The sequence below is a fragment of the Hyla sarda genome, chromosome 7 (assembly GCF_029499605.1).
Source record: "Hyla sarda isolate aHylSar1 chromosome 7, aHylSar1.hap1, whole genome shotgun sequence".
NCBI classification, from domain to species: domain Eukaryota; kingdom Metazoa; phylum Chordata; class Amphibia; order Anura; family Hylidae; genus Hyla; species Hyla sarda.
Genome location: NC_079195.1, coordinates 17,475,922 through 17,498,372, shown reverse-complemented (window position 1 = coordinate 17,498,372; position 22,451 = coordinate 17,475,922). Strand labels below are relative to the sequence as shown.

The window sequence follows — 22,451 nt, the reverse complement described above, 5'->3', positions numbered from 1 at the left end:
GACTATATTATTACTGTATCTATGCTGTACTATGATAGTATCCTGACTATATTATTACTGTATGTAAGCTGTACTATGATAGTATCCTGACTATATTATTACTGTATCTAAGCTGTACTATGATAGTATCCTGACTATATTGTCATTGTATCTAAGCTGTACTATGATAGTATCCTGACTATATTATTACTGTATCTAAGCTGTACTATGATAGTATCCTGACTATATTATTACTGTATCTAAGCTGTACTATGATAGTATCCTGACTATATTGTCATTGTATCTAAGCTGTACTATGATAGTATCCTGACTATATTATTACTGTATCTAAGCTGTACTATGATAGTATCCTGACTATATTATTACTGTATCTGAGCTGTACTATGATAGTATCCTGACTATACTATTACTGTATCTAAGCTGTACTATGATAGTATCCTGACTATATTATTACTGTATCTAAGCTGTACTATGATAGTATCCTGACTATATTATTACTGTATGTAAGCTGTACTGTGATAGTATCCTGACTATATTATTACTGTATCTAAGCTGTACTATGATAGTATCCTGACTATACTATTACTGTATCTAAGCTGTACTATGATAGTATCCTGACTATACTATTACTGTATCTAAGCTGTACTATGATTGTATCCTGACTATATTATTACTGTATCTAAGCTGTACTATGATAGTATCCTGACTATATTGTCATTGTATCTAAGCTGTACTATGATAGTATCCTGACTATACTATTACTGTATCTAAGCTGTACTATGATAGTATCCTGACTATATTATTACTGTATCTAAGCTGTACTATGATTGTATCCTGACTATATTATTACTATATCTGAGCTGTACTATGATAGTATCCAGACTATATAATTACTGTATCTAAGCTGTACTATGATAGTATCCTGACTATATTATTACTGTATCTAAGCTGTACTATGATAGTATCCTGACTATATTTTTACTGTATCTAAGCTGTACTATGATTGTATCCTTACTATATTATTACTGTATCTAAGCTGTACTATGATAGTATCCTGACTATATTATTACTGTATCTAAGCTGTACTATGATAGTATCCTGGTTGTAATATATATATATATATATATCTGTCCTCTAGGGTGTGACTGTGCTCTCTATCTCTATTCTCTCTATCCTGACAGTATCTTGGTTGTAATATATATATATATATATATATATATCTGTCCTCTAGGGTGTGACTGTGTTCTCTATCACTATTCTCTCTATCCTGACAGTATCCTGGTTGTAATATATATATATATATATATATATATATATATATATATATCTGTCCTCTAGGGTGTGACTGTGCTCTCTATCTCTATTCTCTCTATCCTGACAGTATCCTGGTTGTAATATATATATATATATCTGTCCTCTAGGGTGTGACTGTGCTCTCTATCTCTATTCTCTCTATCCTGACAGTATCTTGGTTGTAATATATATATATATATATCTGTCCTCTTGGGTGTGACTGTGCTCTCTATCTCTATTCTCTCTATCCTGACAGTATCCTGGTTGTAATATATATATATATATATCTGTCCTCTTGGGTGTGACTGTGCTCTCTATCTCTATTCTCTCTATCCTGACAGTATCTTGGTTGTAATATATATATATATATCTGTCCTCTTGGGTGTGACAGTGCTCTCTATCACTATTCTCTCTATCCTGACAGTATCCTGGTTGTAATATATATATATATATCTGTCCTCTTGGGTGTGACTGTGCTCTCTATTCTCTCTATCCTGACAGTATCCTGGTTGTAATATATATATATATATCTGTCCTCTAGGGTGTGACTGTGTTCTCTATCACTATTCTCTCTATCCTGACAGTATCCTGGTTGTAATAGATATATATATCTGTCCTCTAGGGTGTGACTGTGTTCTCTATCACTATTCTCTCTATCCTGACAGTATCTTGGTTGTAATATATATATATATATATATATATATATCTGTCCTCTTGGGTGTGACTGTGCTCTCTATCACTATTCTCTCTATCCTGACAGTATCCTGGTTGTAATATATATATATATCTGTCCTCTTGGGTGTGACTGTGTTCTCTATCACTATTCTCTCTATCCTGACAGTATCCTGGTTGTAATATATATATATATCTGTCCTCTTGGGTGTGACTGTGTTCTCTATCACTATTCTCTCTATCCTGACAGTATCCTGGTTGTAATAGATATATATATATATATATATCTGTCCTCTTGGGTGTGACTGTGCTCTCTATCACTATTCTCTCTATCCTGACAGTATCCTGGTTGTAATATATATATATATCTGTCCTCTTGGGTGTGACTGTGTTCTCTATCACTATTCTCTCTATCCTGACAGTATCCTGGTTGTAATATATATATATATATATATATATATATATATATATATATATCTGTCCTCTTGGGTGTGACTGTGCTCTCTATCTCTATTCTCTCTATCCTGACAGTATCCTGGTTGTAATATATATATATATATATATATATATATATATATATATATATCTGTCCTCTTGGGTGTGACTGTGCTCTCTATCTCTATTCTCTCTATCCTGACAGTATCCTGGTTGTAATATATATATATATATATATATATATATATATATATATATATATATCTGTCCTCTTGGGTGTGACTGTGCTCTCTATCTCTATTCTCTCTATCCTGACAGTATCCTGGTTGTACCATATTCTTCTTGGCTGTGATTGTATTTGTACTGATATTATATCTTGCCTCTGTATCCTGACAATAACCTTGTTGTACCATGACTATACCTCCTCTGTTCTATATATATATATATATATATATATATATATATATATATATATATATACATTGCCTGTTACTGTATGTGGCTGTACTGACTGTGCTGGTACTATATATATCTTCTATATGTATTCTGACAATATCCTGTTTGTACCATATATATATATATATATATACACACACACCTTGCACCTTGCTTGTGACTGTATTTGACTATACTGTGGCTTTATCTTCATAAATCTGATTCCATTGTAACATTTGAAGAGGTTTACCTTTCTCTATGTACTTACCACTAGCTGTATACATTACTGTATCCTGGCTGGACTATAGGTTGGTGTATCCTGGTTACATTATGTGTTGTACATAGTCAGTGACCATATTTATTACTTATTTGCTCTGGTTGAATCCTGTGTCACTGTATTCTGCTCCTGTTATATATATATAGATATATATATATATATATATATATATATATATATATATATATATATATCTATATATATATACTGCTGATCACTGGGTGACTGCATTCTGCTCCTGTTATAGATATAGATATATATACTGCTGAGCACTGGGTGACTGTATTCTGCTCCTGATATATATATATATATATACTGCTGATCACTGGGTGACTGTATTCTGCTCCTGATATATATATATACTGCTGATCACTGTGTGACTGTATTCTGCTCCTGTTATAGATATAGATATATATACTGCTGAGCACTGGGTGACTGTATTCTGCTCCTGATATATATATATATACTGCTGATCACTGGGTGACTGTATTCTGCTCCTGATATATATATATATACTGCTGATCACTGTGTGACTGTATTCTGCTCCTGATATATATATATATACTGCTGATCACTGTGTGACTGTATTCTGCTCCTGATATATATATATATATATATATATATACTGCTGATCACTGTGTGACTGTATTCTGCTCCTGTTATAGATATATATATATATATATACTGCTGATCACTGGGTGACTGTATTCTGCTCCTGTTATATATATATATATATATATATATATATATATATATATATATTGCTGATCGCTGAGTGACTGTGTTCTGCTCCTGTTATATATATATATATATATATATACACTGCTGATCGCTGAGTGACTGTGTTCTGCTCCTGTTATATATATATATATATATATATATATATATATATATATATATATATATATATATATATACTGCTGATCGCTGAGTGACTATGTTCTGCCTGGAGTGTTATTATCCTCTGTCTGTTCTGCATATGACTCTCTTGGGTCTATACTGTAGAGCACAGGTACATTATACCGTATAATAGTGACTATATATACTGACTGTAGTGGGATTGTACAGTGCAGAGTAACTCTTTCCTCCCTGGAATCAGTCCACAGATCTGATCTTAGGGCAATGTTCACCAAGCTGTGGGTCTCCAGCTGTTGCAAAACCACTACCCCCATCTGCTGTCCATAAGACAGCATGCAACAAACTGTGGGTCTCCAGCTGTTGCAAAACTACAACCTCCATCCTGCTGTCCCTAGGACAGCATGCAACAAACTGTGGGTCTCCAGCTGTGGCAAAACTACAACCTCCATCCTGCGGTCCCTAGGACAGCATGCAACAAACTGTGGGTCTCCAGCTGTTGCAAAACTACAACCTCCATCCTGCTGTCCCTAGGACAGCATGCAACAAACTGTGGGTCTCCAGCTGTGGCAAAACTACAACCTCCATCCTGCTGTCCCTAGGACAGCATGCAACAAACTGTGGGTCTCCAGCTGTGGCAAAACTGCAACCCCCCATCATGCTGTTCAGTGGGCAACAAAACTGTGACTCTCCAGCTGTGGCAAAACTGCAACCCCCATCATGCTGTTCAGTGGGCAACAAACTGTGACTCTCCAGCTGTGGCAAAACTACAACCCCTATCATGCCGTTTCTAGGACAGTGTGCAACAAACTGTGGGTCTCCAGCTGTGGCAAAACTACAACCCCCATCATGCCCTGACAGCCTTTGGCTGTCAGGGCATGATGGGGGTTGTAGTTTTGCCACAGCTGGAGACTCCCCAGTTTTGTTGTACACTGTCCTAGGGACAGCATGATGGGGGTTGTAGTTTTGCCACAGCTGGAGACCCCCAGTTTTGTTGCACACTGTCTTAGGGACAGCATGATGGGGGTTGTAGTTTTTCCACAGCTGGAGACCCCCAGTTTTGTTGCACACTGTCCTAGGGACAGCATGATGGGGGTTGTAGTTTTTCCACAGCTGGAGACTCCCCAGTTTTGTTGTACACTGTCCTAGGGACAGCATGATGGGGGTTGTAGTTTTGCCACAGCTGGAGACCCCCAGTTTTGTTGCACACTGTCTTAGGGACAGCATGATGGGGGTTGTAGTTTTTCCACAGCTGGAGACCCCCCAGTTTTGTTGCACACTGTCCTAGGGACAGCATGATGGGGGTTGTAGTTTTGCCACAGCTGGAGACCCCCAGTTTTGTTGCACACTGTCTTAGGGACAGCATGATGGGGGTTGTAGTTTTTCCACAGCTGGAGACCCCCAGTTTTGTTGCACACTGTCCTAGGGACAGCAGTTTCCTGCCTGTGCTCAGGGTGCTGCACCCTCCTCAGCTGGACTGTGAAGAGTATTACGCACTAGCTGGAAATGTCTGAGGGTGTGTAGGGTGTAGGGATGGCAGATTCCCACGTGGGGGGGCTGACGTTGCCTGTTCTCTAGTTCAGCGCTCATTGTGCAGCTATATAAGTGTCCAGCACTGGGAGCTCCGACAACAAGCAGGACCTGTCCTCTCCTGGTGATCAGACACAAGCAGATGCAGAGCCTTGCAGAGCCTTGCAGAGCCTTGCAGAGCCTTGCAGAGCAGCAGATGACACAGCAGCACCCATCACCCTGAGCACTGAAGCTGCTGTCACCTCCTAACACAGTCCTTGGCAGGAACCCTGGCACAACCCTGAGCACCTCAACCTACTACACAGCCTGGCAGCACCTTCTACAGGCAGCAACCTTGGCAGCACCTTCTACAGGCAGCACCTTCTACAGGCATCACCCTCACAGCACTGAAACCTTTTTCACATCTTGGCAGTAAAATCTAAACCCTTCTGTCCAGGACACCCAGTGAATTGCATCCAAACCTGATAGATATAATCACATCCATATCCCAGCCTGGCAGTGCCCAGTGATTATACATCAAAGGACTGTGCCCACCCTACAGAGCCTGGAGGTACCCACTGCACCCAAGACCTGGCAGCACCCACCTTCATCCAAGACTTTTTTTTTTTTTGTCCATACTGTGGATCCCATCTTGAAAGTTTCTGGCTGCCATGAACTGTGCCCTTCTACAATGTGCACTTAACCCTTGCAGCCCCCTCCACACTGACCCAGCTCTGGATTGCACAAGTACATGTGAAGCCAAGTATCCGGGCAGGTAAGAGTGTGGACTGTGTTACTCAGCAAATAAAGAAGGGCTGGGGAAAGTCTTGCATGACTGGTCTGGGCATCACTACCGGAGTATACTAGTAGCTGGCACCAGGAGGGCATGGAGGCTATAGGGTGCCCCTGAGTGGAGCTGCTCACCCTGGCATGGGTCAATACCACACACCCAGAAGTCTACTGAGCCCAAGGAAGACCACCTTGGTATTTCATGCTTCATTTTGAGAACTCGTTAGTGGATAGGGGGGGCATCTCTGCCATGGAGTGCCAGGGAGACTGCACCAACAGCACCATGTACAATGGGACTAATTCAGACATTGCAGGACCCCCTTACTCCCTCCAGATCACCCTGGCTCTCATCTCCCTGGTGGGCATACTCATGCTCTTCACCGTCTTTGGCAATGTCCTAGTTGTCATCGCTGTGTTTACCAGTAGGGCTCTCAAAGCCCCCCAGAACTTGTTCCTGGTGTCCCTGGCATCAGCAGACATTCTTGTGGCCACCTTGGTCATGCCATTTTCCTTGGCCAACGAGGTGATGGGGTACTGGTACTTTGGCAAGGTCTGGTGTGAGATCTACCTTGCCCTAGACGTGCTCTTCTGCACCTCCTCCATAGTCCATCTATGTGCCATAAGCCTGGACCGATACTGGTCCATCACACAAGCCATCGAGTACAACCTGAAGAGGACCCCTCGTAGGATCAAATGTATTATCTTCATTGTCTGGGTCATCTCAGCCGTCATATCCTTCCCACCACTCATCACCATTGAGAAGGAGAGCGGCAAGGAAGAGGAGCCAAGGTGTAAGATCAACGAGGAGAAATGGTACATCATCTCCTCCTGCATAGGATCCTTCTTTGCCCCTTGTGTCATCATGGTCCTGGTCTACATCAGGATCTACCAGATCGCCAAGAAGAGGACGAGGATCCCCCGGAGCAAGAGGAGCAATGGGGAACCTGAGAAGAAGCAGAATGGGGAGGACTTGCCAGTCAAGTTGAATGGGGAGAAGGCTGGAGGCTCTGGAGGTAACCAGCACAGAGAAGAAGAGGCCAATGGGGGGGACATGGAGGACTCCTCTTCTTCTGAGCATAGGGAAGACCACCAGTATTCCTCCAAGAAGAAGCAGGACAAGGCTGCCAGGGGCAAGGGCAAGACCAAGCTGAGCCAGATCAAACCTGGGGATAGCCTCCCGAGGAGAGATGAGGAGAAGGAGAGTGCCAAAGCCTCCAGGTGGAGAGGGAGGCAGAACAGGGAGAAGAGGTTCACCTTCGTCTTGGCTGTCGTCATAGGGGTCTTTGTTGTGTGCTGGTTCCCCTTCTTCTTCACTTACTCCCTCATTGCCATCTGTAGCAAGAGCTGCAATGTCCCTGAGACCCTCTTCAAATTCTTCTTCTGGTTTGGTTATTGCAACAGTTCCCTGAACCCAGTGATCTACACCATCTTCAACCATGACTTCAGGAGGTCCTTCAAGAAGATCCTGTGCAAGGGGGACAGGAAAAGGATTGTGTGAGACCCCCCACCCCACCCCCAAACCCCTTTCTTTGCAGTTTTTTTTTTTTTTTAATGTATGGATACCTATGGTGGACCTTATAGAACAGACATGAAGAAGCCCCCCCCCCCCTTCCTGGGTTCACCTTTAAGGACTGGAGACCTGAGTGGGTGCAGCAGCCCCTTCTTCATTTTGTAAGGCATGTGATGATGATGATGATGATATTATGAATGCCTAAATATATTTTACTACAAAAAAACAAAAAAAAAGACCGCTGTGTATGGTTATTGGACCCTTCTCATCCTCTTCCCTCTTTTTTTATAGGTTTTGTTGCTCTTACTGTTACAGTGTTGACTCTCACCTTGTTACATTGTATATTCTCATAATATTTTTATGGCTTTGTTTATGCAAAAGAAAATGGCTCTTGTTAACTCTTTTATGCTACCGAAACCTGCAGACCGCTGTCTGTGTGAAGAAGTGTTTTTCAGCACTGAACAGGTTAACGTTTCTGTGCGCCGGTGTAAAAAAATGTGCAGCTCCGACATCTTTAACCCCTCTTCTGCTGGGTAAAAACACACAATGGCCCCTCCCCCTCCCCTGTTGCATTTTTTCTATCTGCTCCATCATTGTTGTTTTGTAACATTGTTATATTGCAGTCCCCCCCCCCCCCCAAACCTGTGGCTCTTCAGCTTTTGCAGAACTACAACTCCCAGCATGTTAGAATTGGGATTGTGCAACAGCTGGAGAGCCACAGGTTGAAGACTATGTGCTCACTCTTCTCTATGGCACTGAAACTGCTTATTCTTCTCCCCCACTTGGCCTACATTGTCATACAATCTATTGATCTAGGTCAGTGTTTCCCAACCAGGGGGCCTCCAGCTGTTGCAAAACTACAACTCCCAGCATGTTAGAATTGGGATTGTGCAACAGCTGGAGAGCCACAGGTTGAAGAACACTGTCATGATGTATAATAGATCTGAGTATTGTTTTGCACTTGGCTATTGCTACCCAGGGACACCCAGCCTGAGATTTTAGGGACCAGTCAGTCCTTCTGGGCATGGACCATGGTGGGGTGAGGGACTGCTGGGTATATGTGCTCACTCTTCTCTATGGCACTGAAACTGCTTATTCTTCTACCCACTTGCCCTACATTGTCATGCAATCTATTGATCTAGGCGAGTGTTCCCCAACCAGAGTGCCTCCAGCTGTTGCAAAACTACAACTCCCATCATGCCCGGACAGCCGTAGGCTGTCCGGGCATGATGGGAGTTGTAGTTTTGCAACAGCTGGAGGCTCCCTGGCTGGGAAACACTGTTCTACGTCATCAGCCATTTCAGGCTGGTGGTAGAATTCTTCAAGGGCTCTTCTTGTAACATTGCTGCATTGTTTGAAGACGTTGACTATTAGGTTTAAAGGGGTACTCCGGTGGAAAACTTTTTATTTATTATTATTTTTTTTAAAATCAACTGGTGCCAGAAAGTTAAACAGATTTGTAAATTACTTCTATTAAAAAAAAATCTTAATCCTTCCAGGACTTATTAGCTGCAGAATACTACAGAGGAAATTCTTTTCTTTTTGGAACACAGAGCTCTCTGCTGACATCATGACCACAGTGCTCTCTGCTGACATCTCTGTCCATTTTAGGAATTGTCCAGAGCAGCATATGTTTGCTATGGGGATTTTCTCCTACTCTGGACAGTTCTTAAAATGGACAGTGGTGTCAGCAGAGAGCACCGTGCTTGTGATGTCAGCAGAGAGCTCTGTGTTCCAAAAAGAAAAGAATTTCTTCTGCAGTATTCAGCAGCTAATAAGTACTGGAAGGATTAAGAATTTTTTTATTGAAGTAATTTACAAATCTGTTTAACTTTCTGGCACCAGTTGATTAAAAAAAAAAAACAAAAAAAAAAAATAAGGTTTTCCATTGGAGTACCCCTTTAAAGGGAGATCAGTAATTTATTAGGGAGGGTAGGGTGGTGTAAAATGCTGCTGTTATAATGGGTTTTTAATGCATTCCTATGGAAACCCCCCGTATGTCCATTTTCTGTACGTCACTGCATCTATGACAACCCTCCATGGTCGAGGGGACGCAACAGGTTTTCAGTGTGAAAGCGCAAGACTTGATCCCTGTGACCTTTGACATTCCACCATGCTGCTCTCTGCTGGACTTGCTGAGACTTATAGTTTTAAATCAGCTGGAAATGACTAATGTGAAAGAACATGGAGCCAAAATGCCATATAGTAGGGGGTCCTGGTGAAAAATGTAGATTAGCGGCCAGAGAGCTTTAAAGGGGTACTCCGGTGGAAACCTTTTTTTTTTTTTTTTGTAAATTACTTCTATTAAAAAAAATATTCATCCTTCCAGTACTTATTAGCTGCTGAATACTACAGAGGAAATTCTTTTCTTTTTGGAACACAGAGCTCTCTGCTGACATCATGAGCACAGAGCTCTCTGCTGACACCTCTGTCCATTTTAAGAACTAGTAGTAGGAGAAAATCCCCATAGCAAACATATACTCCTCTGGACAGTTCCTAAAATGGACAGAGATGTCAGCAGAGAGCACTGTGTTCCAAAAAGAAAATAATTTCCTCTGTAGTAATCAGCAGCTAATAAGTACTGGAAGGATTAATTATTTTTTTTCACAAATCTGTTCAACTTTCTGGAACTAGTTGATTAAAAAAAAAAAAAAAAATAAAGTTTTCCACCGGAGTACCCCTTTAAGCTAGAACCTTGACATGGATTTATCTCCTCCATACAGAGCAGCCTTAACAAACTACAAAATATGTTTTGCCTTATTGTATAACAAAGAAAAGCCCATTATATCACTTTGTAAATTCATGACTTTACTTATCCCATACTGAATTATATCCTGTATTATGCTCCAGAGCTGCACTCAATATTCTGCTGGTTAGGTCACTGTGTGCATACATTACATTACTTATCCTGTACTGATCCTGAGTTATATCCTGTATTATACTCCAGAGCTGTACTCACTATTCTGCTGGTGAGGTCACTGTGTGCATACATTACATTACTTATCCTGTACTGATCCTGAGTTATATCCTGTATTATACCCCAGAGCTGTACTCACTATTCTGCTGGTGAGGTCACTGTGTACATACATTACTTATCCTGTACTGATCCGGAGTTATATCCTGTATTATACTCCAGAGCTGTACTCACTATTCTGCTGGTGAGGTCACTGTGTACATACATTACATTACTTATCCTGTACTGATCCTGAGTTATATCCTGTATTATACTCCAGAGCTGTACTCACTATTCTGCTGGTGAGGTCACTGTGTACATACATTACATTACTTATCCTGTACTGATCCTGAGTTATATCCTGTATTATACTCCAGAGCTGTACTCACTATTCTGCTGGTGAGGTCACTGTGTACATATATTACATTACTTATCCTGTACTGATCCTGAGTTATATCCTGTATTGTACTCCAGAGCTGTACTCACTATTCTGCTGGTGAAGTCACATGAGCAGAATTATTATAGGATATAACTCAGGATCAGTACAGGATAAGTAATGTAATGTATGTACACAGTGACCTCACCAGCAGAATAGTGAGTACAGCTCTGGGGTATAATACAGGATATAACTCAGGATCAGTACAGGATAAGTAATGTAATGTATGTACACAGTGACCCCACCAGCAGAATAGTGAGTACAGCTCTGGAGTATAATACAGGATATAACTCAGGATCAGTACAGGATAAGTAATGTAATGTATGTACACAGTGACCCCACCAGCAGAATAGTGAGTGCAGCTCTGCAGTATAATAAAGGATATAACTCAGGATCAGTACAGGATAAGTAATGTAATGTATATACACAGTGACCTCACCAGCAGAATAGTGAGTACAGCTCTGGAGTATAATACAGGACATAACTCAGGATCAGTACAGGATAAGTAATGTAATGTATGTACACAGTGACCTCACCAGCAGAATAGTGAGTGCAGCTCTGGAGTATAATACAGGATATAACTCAGGATCAGTACAGGATAAGTAATGTATGTACACAGTGACCCCACCAGCAGAATAGTAAGTGCAGCTCTTTTTGCATTTTAAGCCACACCCCTTCCCTTTAAACTTGCATCCACCACAGAAGGTGACGAAAACACATAATAAATGGGTAAATGTGGGTAAAATGCACATTTATTCTTCTGCTCATGTGACTTTACAAGCAGAACAGTGAGTGCAGCTCTGCAGCATAAAACAGGATGGAATGTCAAATATTTACTAAGTGACTATTTTATGCCGAATTATTTTACAGTATATAGAAGCTGTAACACTGTGATCACAGGGTGGTACAGAGGCTTAATGTAGTCATCAAGGGGTTAGGAGTATAAAGTGTCATCCATGCACAATGCTGGGGTTCACTATTACAGATGCAGGAGTATTTATCATCATTCCAGCGCATATTGCTTAATCTGGTTTGAAGGTGTGTAATGCTGCCCCCTGTTGTTTGCCATGGTGGAGGTTGGGGCCTCAATTGGATTTTGGCTGAAGCGCAGTGTTTCCCAACCACGGTGCCTCCAGCTGTTGCAAAACTATAACTCCCAGCATGCCCAGACAGCCAACGGCTGTCTGGGCATGCTGGGAGTTGTAGTTTTGCAACAGCTGGAGGTGCACTGGTTGGGAAACACTGCTTTACAGGACAGCATTAATAACGGCAGCTCCCATGAGTGCAGGGGCTTCTTCAAAAAAAAATAAAAAAATAAACGAGAATAAAAATAAATAAATAAAAAAACAGCACCACCCTTGTCCTCAGGTTGGGTGTGGTATTACAACTAGGTTCCAATCAAGTCAATGGAATTAAACTGCAATACCGCTCACAACCTGAGGACTAGAGTGGCGCTGTTTCGGGAAAAAAAATGGCAGTTTTTTTTTCTTATTTAATCCTGGATAACCCCCCTCCCCAGCAGCAGAGTAGCCCTTATATGGAGAGAATTTCTTGCCATTAAGTCATTACGCAAGACAATCCTTATTCTATAATGCAGGAAGGAAGCCATTGTCATCATCACCATCATCATCATCCGCTGAGACAGGATAATCAAGGCCTCCAGTCTCCTTAAGTGGATTAAGTCACATGGATATTCAGGGTTGAAGCACAATTCACGTATTGACTGTGAACGAAAGTGAGTGAGGCTGCGGGGGGTAGGGTGGTGGTTTGGGCGTCGTGTTTTAACGTTTCCCCGATTTGAAGCTGATGGTTTCGTAGGAGCTTTATACTTATTCAGGGTTTCCAGAAAACTTGCTTAGCTTAGTGTAATGGGGGATCAGGGCTCGAAATGCGTCGACTCGCTCAAAAAATTGCAGTAAAATTGGCGCATAAAATGGCGCCAAATATCGTCGTAAAGTAAGTGTATACCATATCTGGGGGGCATCGTAACGTTTCCAAGATTGAAAGCTGATGGTTTCGTAGGAGCTTTATACTTATTCAGGGTTTCTGAAAAACTTGCTTAGCTTAGTGTAATGGGGAACAGGGCTTGAAATGCGTTGACTCGCTCCAAAAATTGCATTAGAATTGGCGCATAAAATGGCGCCAAATATCATTGTAAAGTAAGTGTATACCATATCTGGGGGGCATGGTGTTTTAACGTTTCCAAGATTTAAAGCTGATGGTTTCGCAGGAGCTTTATACTTATTCAGGGTTTCCGAAAAACTTGCTTAGCTTAGTGTAATGGGGGAACAGGGCTCGAAATGCGTTGACTCGCTCCAAAAATTGCAGCAAAATTGGTGCATAAAATGGTGCCAAATATCGGCGTAAAGTAAGTGTACACCATATCTGGGGGGCATGGTGTTTTAACGTTTCCAAGATTTAAAGCTGATGGTTTCGCAGGAGCTTTATACTTATTCAGGGTTTCCAAAAAACTTGCTTAGTTTAATGGGGGAACAGGGCTCGAAATGCGTTGACTCGCTCCAGAAATTGCAGCAAAATTGGTGCATAAAATGGCGCCAAATATCGGCGTAAAGTAAGTGTATACCATATCTGCAGAGTTTGTGTTGTTCACAATATGTATCGAGCAGTACCGATGTTTTGTAAACAATTGTATACAATCAAATGGATTTATTTTTCTAATGTCTGAGTATTTTCAAGATCTCTGCTTGAAGTCAGTGACTGAGTCTCCTATAAATGTGTTCAGTCTATCCGGACGTGAAATGCGTCGGCAGTGCCGATCATTTTCCTGTCCCTACAGATGGTTACAATGTATCAGTGCAGGTAAAATGTATCAGTCCAGACGGTTTAGCGGATTTTCTAGATTAGATACAATAGTAACAAGAAACCTCAAAAGGATTTGGTTATCTGTGCACGGGACTGTTTCAATTGACTGACAGCAAGCAGAGGTCTTGAAAACAGTGAAACATTGATGGATAAACTCTATGGGGAAAGTTGCGGAATTTTCCATTATACAATAATTCAGCTAAAAACAAACAGAAAACACTGGAATTACCCTAGAAGTTCTGCTACGTAAGCAGTGTTTCCCAACCAGTGTGCCTCCAGCTGTTGTCAAACTACAACTCCCAGCATGCCCGGACAGCCTTTGGCTGTCCGGGCATGCTGGGAGTTATAGTTTTGCAACACCTGGAGGTGCACTGGTTGAAAAAAAATGCTGCTTTATAGATTTCTGACTTTTGCAGTATTGTGTGGATTATATCTTCATGCAGTTGTTTCCAGCGTTGTATGTGTATTTCCTAGTGCTAAGTTTTAATCAGTTTTGTTTCCAGTCAGTCCTGGCATACTAGGAGTTGTCATATTTGCAACAGCTGGAGGTGCACTGGTCGGAAAACGCTGCTTTATAGATTGCTTATTTTGCAGTATGGTGCGGATTATAGTGTATGCCTTATGCAGTTTTTTTTTCCAGCATTCTGTGTGTGTTTCCTGATGCCTCATTCTAGTCAATTTTGCTTCTAGTCAGTCCGAGCATGCTGGGAGTTGTAGTTTTTGCAACAGCTGGAGGCACACTGGTTGGAAAACGTTGCTTTATAGCTGACTTTTTGAAAGTAGGGTGCGGATTATAGTGAATGCTTTGTGCAGTTGTTTCCAGCATGCTATGTGTGTTTCCTAGTGCCTTGATCTAGTCAGTCCGGGCATGCTGTGAGTTGTAGTTTTTGCAACAGCTGGAGACACGCTGGTTGGGAAACATGGCTTTATAGATTAACTACTTGGTGCGGATTATAGTGTATATATGTGTTTTGCAACAGCTGGATAGGTGGATACAATCTATTTCTCCCTGTTATCAGCCATTTCATGTCATCTTATCTGACTTACCATCTGTAGGTGGACTGTAGGGTTTATAGGAAATCCTGACCTATACGGCTGCTATGGGGCCCGTGGAGAAAAGGGGCCCAGTCCTAGTGTGTCCCATCTGCTTTCATTATTAGTCCTTTACCTGGGCACTCACCGGGGGGAGATTTATCAAAACCTCTGTAGAGGAAGAGTGGTGCAGTTTCCCATGGCAACCAATCAGATTCCTTCTTTTCTTTTTAAAGAGACCTGTGAAAAATTAAAGAAGCGATCTGATTGGTTGCCATGGGAAACTGCACCACTCTTCCTCTACACAGGTTTTGATAAATCTCCCCCACCATTCCTAGGCCAAAGTGATGATACATGGTGGGGGTGTCCTATGGATGATACATGGTGGGGGTGTCCTATGGATGATACATGATGGGGGTGTCCTATGGATGATACATGGTGGGGGTGTCCTATGGATGATACATGGTGGGGGTGTCCTATGGATGATACATGGTGGGGGTGTCCTATGGATGATACATGGTGGAGGTGTCCTATGGATGATACATGGTGTAGGGGTCCTATGGATGATACATGGTGGGGGTGTCCTATGGATGATACATGGTGGGGGTGTCCTATGGATGATGCATGGTGAGGGTGTCCTATGGATGATACATGGTGGAGGTGTCCTATGGATGATACATAGTGGGGGTGTCCTATGGATGATACATGGTGGGGGTGTCCTATGGATGATATATGGTGGGGGTGTCGTATGGACGATACATGGTGGGGGTGTCCTATGGACGATACATGGTGGGGGTGTCCTATGGATGATACATGGTGGGGGTGTCCTATGGATGATACATGGTGGGGGTGTCCTATGGATGATACATGGTGGAGGTGTCCTATGGATGATACATGGTGGAGGTGTCCTATGGATGATACATGGTGGGGGTGTCCTATGGACGATACATGGTGGAGGTGTCCTATGGATGATACATGGTGGGGGTGTCCTATGGATGATACATGGTGGGGGTGTCCTATGGATGATACATGGTGAGGGTGTCCTATGGACGATACATGGTGGGGGTGTCCTATGGATGATACATGGTGGGGGTGTCCTATGGATGATACATGGTGGGGGTGTCCTATGGATGATACATGGTGTAGGGGTCCTATGGATGATACATGGTGTAGGGGTCCTATGGATGATACATGGTGGAGGTGTCCTATGGATGATACATGGTGTAGGGGTCCTATGGATGATACATGGTGTAGGGGTCCTATGGATGATACATGGTGGGGGTGTCCTATGGATGATACATGGTGGGGGTGTCCTATGGATGATACATGGTGGAGGTGTCCTATGGACGATACATGGTGGAGGTGTCCTATGGATGATACATGGTGTAGGGGTCCTATGGATGATACATGGTGTAGGGGTCCTATGGATGATACATGGTGGGGGTGTCCTATGGATGATACATGGTGGGGGTGTCCTATGGATGATACATGGTGGAGGTGTCCTATGGACGATACATGGTGGAGGTGTCCTATGGATGATACATGGTGGGGGTGTCCTATGGATGATACATGGTGGGGGTGTCCTATGGATGATACATGGTGGAGGTGTCCTATGGATGATACATGGTGGGGGTGTCCTATGGATGATACATGGTGGGGGTGTCCTATGGATGATACATGGTGGGGGTGTCCTATGGATGATACATGGTGGGGGTGTCCTATGGATGATACATGGTGGGGGTGTCCTATGGATGATACATGGTGGGGGTGTCCTATGGATGATACATGGTGGGGGTGTCCTATGGATGATACATGGTGGGGGTGTCCTATGGATGATACATGGTGGGGGTGTCCTATGGATGATACATGGTGGGGGTGTCCTATGGATGATACATGGTGGGGGTGTCCTATGGATGATACATGGTGGGGGTGTCCTATGGATGATACATGGTGGGGGTGTCCTATGGATGATACATGGTGGGGGTGTCCTATGGATGATACATGGTGGGGGTGTCCTATGGATGATACATGGTGGGGGTGTCCTATGGATGTCAGACTTCCTTATAACTGGGGGGGGGGGCAGACTGGGACATCCTATATACTCACATGAACATATATGATCTGGTCTATAGGATTCTTGTGTCAAAGAAAATGTGATATTCAATTTTGAAGTATGGTGCGGATTATAGTTGTTTTCGGCATTTTGCGAGAGTTTCCTAGCGCCTTGTTCTAGTCAGTTTTGTGTCTAGTCAGCCCGGGAATACTGGGAGTTGTAGTTTTGAAACAGCTGGAGGCACCCTGGTTGGGATTTTGTATCAATGGGCAAATGTTATTGTTTTTGCTCAATTATTTTGGGGTATTTTAACTGGTTTTCCAGCCCTATATATGATTATTTTTGCACAATTATTTGTTTGCAATTGGAACTCGCTTCCTAATTTTTACACTTGGAAGGGGGTGTGGCTTAGTGAGCGCCAATAGATACATCACAGGTATCACCTGCGTCAAAATCATTTTTGCGAAAAAAAATAAATAAATTTGAGCGAGCGTTCTTCACTCTCAAGCTGGCCCTTTAAAATATCAGCAATTTATGTCGCACGTGCGTTTTCCTAAATTAGACCCCTCCAGAAAAACTGTGCAAATCGAAATAAATATTGCGCAAAATTTTCACACAAGTGATTTATCCAAATCCCCCCCCCCCCAATGCACTTTCGGAATTTAAAGAGAAAAAGCTGATAGATGATGGCTCACATAGCCTACCTTACTTGCGCCATTTTCCAAATATGGACTGATTGTCCCCATTATATTTTTGGTTATTTCTTGGTCATACAAGCTCGGTGTCCATCATGTGACGTTTTCCCTCCTAAGGCTGCGGCGTCACAGATACTGCTGCGTTTTTGGGGCAAAAATGTCTAAAATCATCTAAAAACAGATTAAATTTGTGCAATTGCGTCAAAAAATTTAAACGTAACAGTACCGTGACCTTGTAACACAACCTTAGTAGAACTTGCAACATAGTTACACTATTCCAGCATTTCCCAACCAGTTGGCCTTCAGCTGTTGCAAAACTACAACTCCCAGCATGCATACACTATAATCCGCACCATACTGCAAGAGTCAGAAATCTATAAAACAGCATTTTCCAACCAGTGCACCTCCGGATGTTGCAAAACTACAACTCCCAGCATTCCCGGACTGACTAGAAACAAAACTTACTAGAACGACGCATCAGGAAACACACATGGTATGCTGGAAACAACTGCATAAACCATACACTATAATCCGCACCATACTGCAAAAGTAAGCAATCTATAAAGCAGCGTTTTCCGACCAGTGCACCTCCAGCTGTTGCAAAATATGACATCTCCTAGTATGCCAGGACTGACTGGAAACAAAACTGATTAAAACTTAGCACTAGGAAATACACATACAATGCTGGAAACAACTGCATGAAGCTATAATCCGCACCACACTGCAAAAGGCAGAAATCTATAAATCAGCTTTTTTTCAACCAGTGCACCTCCAGGTGTTGCAAAACTACAACTCCCAGCATGCCCGGACAGCCAAAGGCTGTCCGGGCATGCTGGGAATTGTAGTTTTGCAACAGCTGGAGGCACCCTGGTTGGAAAACACCTCACTACTCTCCAGTCAACTTTTGCGCTTACTTGGTCTCCATTGTTGTCTCCGCCCATCCTCACGGCTCATATCTTCAGCCCTATTACAAAAATGTCCAAAATGTTACAAAATTGTATCCAATTGTATCCGTTAAAATTTTTTAAAAATTAACCACGTAGCTGCCAAGTCTTGCCTTGGGTTCCATTGCCGGTGCCTATTAAATCATAAACAAACTAAATACCCCTAGAGGACAAACAGCGGGGGTGGGTGGGACGGGGGTTGTTGCAACACATGGCCAGGCATGCTGGTGCTTGTAGTTCCACTGGTTGCTTCTGTTAATCCTCTGGATTTTTTAATTTTAAATTTTTTTTTCATTTTTTACAAACCGTTATTTGTTTACATCTGTCAATCTACCTCACCGTTAACTCTTTCAGTGCCAGAGCGGAATCGTAACAAAACCTAAAAGGGACAGGGTCTTAGCTGCTAACGCGACAACAGCAAAAAAAAAATAAATAAAAAATAAAAAAAAAATAAGAACCTTAACCATTGTGACTGGTGCTGAACTGGTTTCTATGCAGTTGAGGTCACAACGTGCAATGATCCCGGCATCTGACATTTTATTCCTTCTTCTTCTTCATCACTGAACAATTTTATTTCTTAATAAAAAATTTTAAAAAATTAAATAAAAAAATCACCGGATCTGATAAACTGTGAACTGTCGTCTGCGTGATTATTGTTCTAGGCCATGTTGTGCCTTCCTTGAATCACTCGATGCAGTAAAAAAAAAAAACAGCGCCATCCATGCTTACTGGTTGCATGCGGTATTGCAGCTCATATTTCATTTTATATAACTGAGCTGCAATGTCTGGCACAACCTATGGACAGGTGTGGTGCTGTACTGAGCTGCAATGACTGATACGACCTATGGACAGGTGTGGTGCTGTACTGAGCTGCAATACCAGATATGTCCTATGGACAGGTGTGGTGCTGTACTGAGCTGCAATACCAGATATGACCTATGGACAGGTGTGGTGCTGTACTGAGCTGCAATACCAGATACGACCTATGGACAGGTGTGGTGCTGTACTGAGCTGCAATACCAGATATGACCTATGGACAGGTGTGGTGCTGTACTGAGCTGCAATACCAGATATGACCTATGGACAGGTGTGGTGCTGTACTGAGCTGCAATACCAGATACGACCTATGGACAGGTGTGGTGCTGTACTGAGCTGCAATACCAGATATGACCTATGGACAGGTGTGGTGCTGTACTGAGCTGCAATACCAGATACGACCTATGGACAGGTGTGGTGCTGTACTGAGCTGCAATACCAGATACGACCTATGGACAGGTGTGGTGCTGTACTGAGCTGCAATGACTGATGCAACCTCTGGACAGGTGTGGTGCTGTACTGAGCTGCAATACCAGATATGACCTATGGACAGGTGTGGTGCTGTACTGAGCTGCAATACCAGATATGACCTATGGACAGGTGTGGTGCTGTACTGAGCTGCAATACCAGATACGACCTATGGACAGGTGTGGTGCTGTACTGAGCTGCAATACCAGATATGTCCTATGGACAGGTGTGGTGCTGTACTGAGCTGCAATACCAGATATATCCTATGGACAGGTGTGGTGCTGTACTGAGCTGCAATACCAGATACGACCTATGGACAGGTGTGGTGCTGTATTCTGTACAACTTTATTTTCCCAACCTAAAATGACTAATAATTGGAAGCAATAGATGGCATTTCTTCCCTTCCTTTAGTCAGTCTCTCTTAAACGAGAGGCTGATGCCAGAATGTTATACAGATTTGTAAATTATTTCTATTTAAAAATCTTAATTCTTTCAGTACTTATCAGCTGCTCTATGCTCCAGAAGAAGTTGTGTAGTTCTTTCCAGTCTGAGCACAGTGCTCTCTGCTGACACCTCTGTCCATGTCAGGAACTGTCCAGAGCAGAAGAGGTTTGCTACGGGGACTTTCTCCTGCTCTGGATCGTTACTTTTGCCATGTTTTTACGTGAAATTACTTAAAGGGGTACTCCGCAGCTCAGTGTTTGGAACAAAATGTACCGAATGCTTAGAGCCAGGACTGGGAGCTCGTGATGTCATAGCCCCCTCATGATGTCATGCCCCTCCCCCTCAATGTATGTCTATGGGAGGGGGCGTGACATTTTGTTCCAAACACTGAGCAGCGGAGTGCCCCTTTAAATCGGATTGAAAACTGTGTTTTTCCACAATTTGCCTAATCACAGAAAAATGTCACAGATTTCACAGCGATTTTGGAAGATTTGACCCCTTCACGACCCAGCGATTTTTTCTTTTTTTTGGCTCACATTTTTTTGCTCCTCACATTTTAAGACGCACAACTTTTTTTTATTTTTCCACTGACAAAGTTGTATTAGGGCTTTTTTTTTAGTGGGACAAGTTGCACGTTTCTTTGGCACACTTTATTTTATGAGATAATGTATTAGGGAGCTAAAAAAAATATATAAGTAAGGCAAAAAATGAAAAAATATGGAATTGCGCAATTTTGTGACAATATTTTTTTTTTTTTAGAGTTCACAATACCGTATGCTATCTTTATTCTGTAGGTCAGTATGATTCCAGTGATAACAAAAATTGGATAATTTATTTTTTTCATTTTAGCCCCTTAAGAACCCACCCCAAATATACCTTAAGGACCCGGCCATTTTTTGCACATCTGACCACTGTCACTTCAAGCATTAATAACTCTGGGATGCTTTTACCGTTCATTCTGATTCCGAGATTGTTTTTTCGTGACATATTCTACTTTATGTTAGTGGTAAGATTTTGTCGATACTTGTATCATTTCTTGGTGAAAAATTCCAAAATTTGATGAAAAAAATTGAAAATTTAGCATTTTTTGTTTAAACTTTGAAGCTCTCTGCTTATAAGGAAAATGGATATTCCAAATAAATTATACATTGATTCACATATACAATATGTCTACTTTATGTTTGCATCATAAAGTAGACATGTTTTTACTTTTCAAAGTTCAGCAGCAATTTTAAAATTTTTCACAAAATTTTCAAAATCTGAATTTTTCAGGGACTAGTTCAGTTTTGAAGTGGATTTGAAGGGCCTTCATATAAGAAATACCCCACAAATTACCCCATTATAAAAACTGAACCCCTCAAAGTATTCAAAATGACATTCAGTAAGTCTATTAACCCTTTAGGTGTTTCACAGGAATATCAGCAAAGTGAAGGAGAAAATTCAAAATCTTCATTTTTTACACTTGCATGTTCTTGTAGACCCAGTTTTTGAATTTTTACAAGTGGTAATAGGAGAAAAAGTCCCCAAAATTTGTAACCCAATTTCTCTCGAGTAAGGAAATACCTCATATGTGTATGTCAAGTGTTCGGCGGGCGCAGTAGAGGGCTCAGAAGGGAAGGAGCGACAATGGGATTTTGGAGAGTGAATTTTTCTGAAATGGTTTTTGGGGGGCATGTCACATTTAGAAAGCCCCTATGGTGCCAGAACAGCAGAAAACCCCACATGGCATACCATTTTGGAAACTACACCCCTCAAGGTACGTAACAAGGGGTCCAGTTAGCCTTAACACCCCACAGGTGTTTGACAACTTTTTGTTAAAATCGGATGTGTAAATGGGAAAAAAAATTCACACTAAAGTGCAGTTTTTCCCCCAAATTTACAATTTTTACAAAGGGTAATGGGAGAAAATGTCCCCCCAAATTTGTAACCCCATCTCTTCTGAGTATGGAAATACCCCATGTCAGGACGTAAAATGCTCTGCGGGCGAACTACAATGCTCAGAAGAGAAGGAG

General features: G+C 42.0%; 1 protein-coding gene across 1 annotated transcript; it reads left to right on the top strand.

Moving 5' to 3' along the window:
- Positions 1–5,556: 5,556 nt before the first annotated feature.
- ADRA2A (adrenoceptor alpha 2A) lies at positions 5,557–8,922 on the top strand. The gene has a single exon (XM_056529114.1). The coding sequence runs from the start codon at positions 6,468–6,470 to the stop codon at positions 7,761–7,763; it is 1,296 nt and encodes a 431-aa protein (XP_056385089.1). The 5' UTR covers positions 5,557–6,467; the 3' UTR covers positions 7,764–8,922.
- Positions 8,923–22,451: the final 13,529 nt, after the last annotated feature.

Bases quoted from the DNA above. Each gene is read 5' to 3' on its own strand.
- ADRA2A (XM_056529114.1), top strand. From the start codon at position 6,468: ATGCTTCATTTTGAGAACTCGTTAGTGGATAGGGGGGGCATCTCTGCC.